Source organism: Pteropus alecto, unplaced genomic scaffold, assembly GCF_000325575.1.
Source record: "Pteropus alecto unplaced genomic scaffold, ASM32557v1 scaffold86, whole genome shotgun sequence".
NCBI lineage: Eukaryota > Metazoa > Chordata > Mammalia > Chiroptera > Pteropodidae > Pteropus > Pteropus alecto.
This window is the reverse complement of record NW_006442109.1, coordinates 12,113,674-12,117,159: the sequence shown is the minus strand read 5'-3', so window position 1 is coordinate 12,117,159 and position 3,486 is coordinate 12,113,674. Positions and strand designations below refer to the sequence as shown.

Genomic DNA, 3,486 nt, shown 5'->3' with positions numbered 1-3,486 from the left:
AAAGGATGACCCAGCAAGCAGCACTTTCAAGCTATCAAATAGAAAAATGTACACTGGGCCTTCTATCTGTGGGCCTCCTCTTGAATGTTCTCTTCTCTTTATCCGAATCAGAATCTTACTCAGGCCTGGCTTCAGTCCACGTCGAGCACTCGCTTCCATGCATAACCTATGCCCACGGTCAAGGCCTTAATTAATTTTCTTTCATACTCCCTGCAAGTACAGCATATATCTGACCTCTCAGAGGTTCAAGATCCAACACATCCCTTCTGGTGTCATACCGCCAATAATGCTTCATTTGGATTACTTGTCTGTCATTGTCTTGATTCTTCACCTGAACTGCAAGCACCTTGCTGTCCCAGAGAGACTTGAATTATATTATTTTTAAATCCCTAAGCCTTGGCATAGCAGGACCCAGGAAATACTGTAGGTGGATTTTGTTTACTGTTTACTTCCCGCCTAAGCACCTCCTTTCTTGAGAAAGGGAAATGGCTGATGTTACTTGTTCGCCTCGAAGCTCTTTATCGGATAACTCGTGCTCAATACGTAATCCAAAGCACAAATTGGTTGATTTTTCTTCTCTCACCCCTGGCCTAGTTCCATGTCTAGTTAAAATTTCCTACCAGAGCTTCCAGACTTCAGTTAAATCAGTTCAGTATCTCAACACTAAATGATTTGTTTAAAAAGTCCTTTTTAACCTCAGGTTGTAGATCCTAACTCTTTCAAAAACTGAGACTGGGTAGATATGCTTAAAGAATAAAGTCTAAGAAAATGCTATCTCTGGATGGTGGAATTATGGTTGTTTAACTTTTTTGTATTTTTAAAAATAAACTTGTATAGCTTTGATCGCTTTAACAATTCTGGGAAAAAAATAACTACAGTTCAGGCCTATTTGGATTTATATAGAACAGAGGGAGAATGCTGCTAATTTTGGCCATACTTTTTATCATAATGTAAGTTAATTCATAATATTTAGATTTATGGAAATTTTTTTAAAAATATATAAAAAATCACTGTTCACATTTTTATATACTTATTTTTACAGTTGTGGGCTCATACTGTTTATACTGTCTTATAGATTTTATTTTACTTAATTATGTATCATAAATATTCTTTTACAATGTTAGGAATATGCTATGCATTATGACTTTTAATGGGTGCCCAGAATTCTGTTTTGGACTATAAGTTTAGTGAGTCCTTCATCATTGCATATTTAGGTCTCTTCCAAACCTTTACTCATATAAATAAGTACTATCGTTTGAAACACAAAAATATTTACCTATAATATATTTATATTATATTTATATAACAAGTATTATAAAAAAGATAACCATTTGCCTCTGGACCACTTAGTTTATTACTTATGTAATGAAGACTCTAAATTGAGTTATGGGAATAAACGATAATAATGCTCCTTAGTCATGGATCACTGTTACCCAAATGACTCATTCAGACATGCAGTGCTGTGCTGGCACTTTCATGGATTATCAAACTATAAATTCTTAGTCTGTTGGGGTTTTTTTAAACCCTGAGTTTTTATTTGAAAAATTTTGACATCTACAAAGTAGTTAAAAGAATAGGACAGTTAACAGTGATATGTTCTCTGGGTTCACCAATTGTAAACAATTAGTTTTTAATGGAAAAATCTTCATAAAAACCAGGTTTTTAAAAAATACAGATAAACAGGAAACATTGAAAGAAATAAGCTAAATAGATAGCTTATGTGTTATATGGACTTATTCGCCAAATGATCATGTCATCACAGTTGAGGGCATTCTCTACCATTTATCATGTTGACATATGCCAACCCGTCCACTCAGAAGTGTGTCTTAAAGGCAACCATACAGAACACAGTGTTGGACTCTGAGGGCCACTTCTAGTAAACACACCATGGATGTGCCCTCCAAGGTGATTGGAACTGGGGATTATCCTGCCATCTCAGTGGTTCTTGTTTTACTTTTCACCATGGAGGACACCGTGCTTCCCAATGACACCTTAGCACTTTTCCCCAAATAAATAAATCAGTACAGTCACTGCTGCAAAAACTATTTGGGGATTTTTTCTTGAGTTCAGGAATATTTTTCTTCTTCCCATCACCCCAATTACATTTAAAATTCAGAGCAGTATCATTTCATCAAATAATTAAGCTGATTGCCTTTGTACATTAACAACATAATTTCCCATCTAATTTGATATTCTGTAGGAAGCTGCAAAACCATTTTAATAAAATGAGATATCTTTTATATTGGACATTGTTAATGATTAACAGCAACATGTGCCCTATTTTGGTTTTGTTTTAAGTCGTCTGTTAGCTTCAGTAGTTAGTAACTGTAAATAAAATTCAAGGCCCTGCCAGAAGTGTGGACCAGTTATGACCCTACAGAAAAGTGTTTGCGAGTCAGATAGGCATGGATTTAAGTCTTGTGTCTGCTCCCTACTCATAGCATCTCCATAAATAATTATCTTACCTCTCTTGTTTTTTCGTTTATAAAACACTTAGTATAAAAGACTTAGTATAAAGCTATAATAAGTGGTGTGGTATTGGCAAAGGGTTAAACACATAGATCAGTGGAATAGAATAAAGTCCGGAAGTAGACCTACACAAATATGACCAATTGATTGTCAAAAAAATTGCAAAAGCAATTCAATGGAGAAAAGATAGCCTTTTAAATGAATGGCGCTGAAATAATTGGACTTCCAATCCTTGAAAAAAATATACAGGCTGCCTTTTAAGTCCTAAGAGGAACAGAAACACAAATAAAATTATACAAGGGTCTCTAATTCCTATTAATATTAAAGAAAATAGCTATTTTAAAGAATAATTTTTAGATAGCTTCCACAAACTAGTCAATCATGTAGAATTTAATAGAAAGTAAAGATTTTAAAATCATAGGTGAATTAAAACACTTCAAAGATTAGACAAACTAAAAATAAATAAATAAATAGATAGATAAATAAATAAATAAATGATAAGATCATAGATACAGTTTACTGAATGTCACTGTATCTAAAAATATACAAAATATTCCAAACAATATAAAAGCTATCCAAACTAGCCTTATTCCAGTATCTTATTCTTAATGGCTGCTAATGAAGGATCTTGAAAACAGTGTTAATAAGATCTCTTCATTATTTGCAACATTGTTGTGAACTCTTTCTTATGAATATATTAAAAAACAGTCATACTTTCTTAGGAGAACTTTTAGTACCCTTTAAAGGAAAGTCAAATGAATAATCAGAAGCAAGGTAAGGATTCTCATTCTCTTCCCTCGTGTGGCTTATTTTTGGTTATTTAGGACCTTGTGGAAGAGCTCTCCTAGGGTCCCCAGGCTATACAATGAATTAGTATTTCTAGTGAACCTGCAAAGCATTATTGGGGAAATTACTCTTGATCTCTAAAAACAGAAGCACCGCTTTTACTGTTTTGGCTACAGAGCTGTGACAGAGAGCATCAATCAACTTATCACTCTGTGCACCCACAAGCTCCTG

General features: G+C 34.0%; 1 protein-coding gene across 1 annotated transcript in view; it reads left to right on the top strand.

Moving 5' to 3' along the window:
* TLN2 (talin 2) overlaps positions 1-3,486 on the top strand; it is a 397,436-nt gene that overhangs the window by 296,789 nt on the left and 97,161 nt on the right. Inside the window, exon 34 of the mRNA XM_025038744.1 lies at positions 3,432-3,486. Within this exon, the coding sequence (XP_024894512.1) occupies positions 3,432-3,486 (55 nt within the window). The remainder of the gene's footprint in view (positions 1-3,431) is intronic.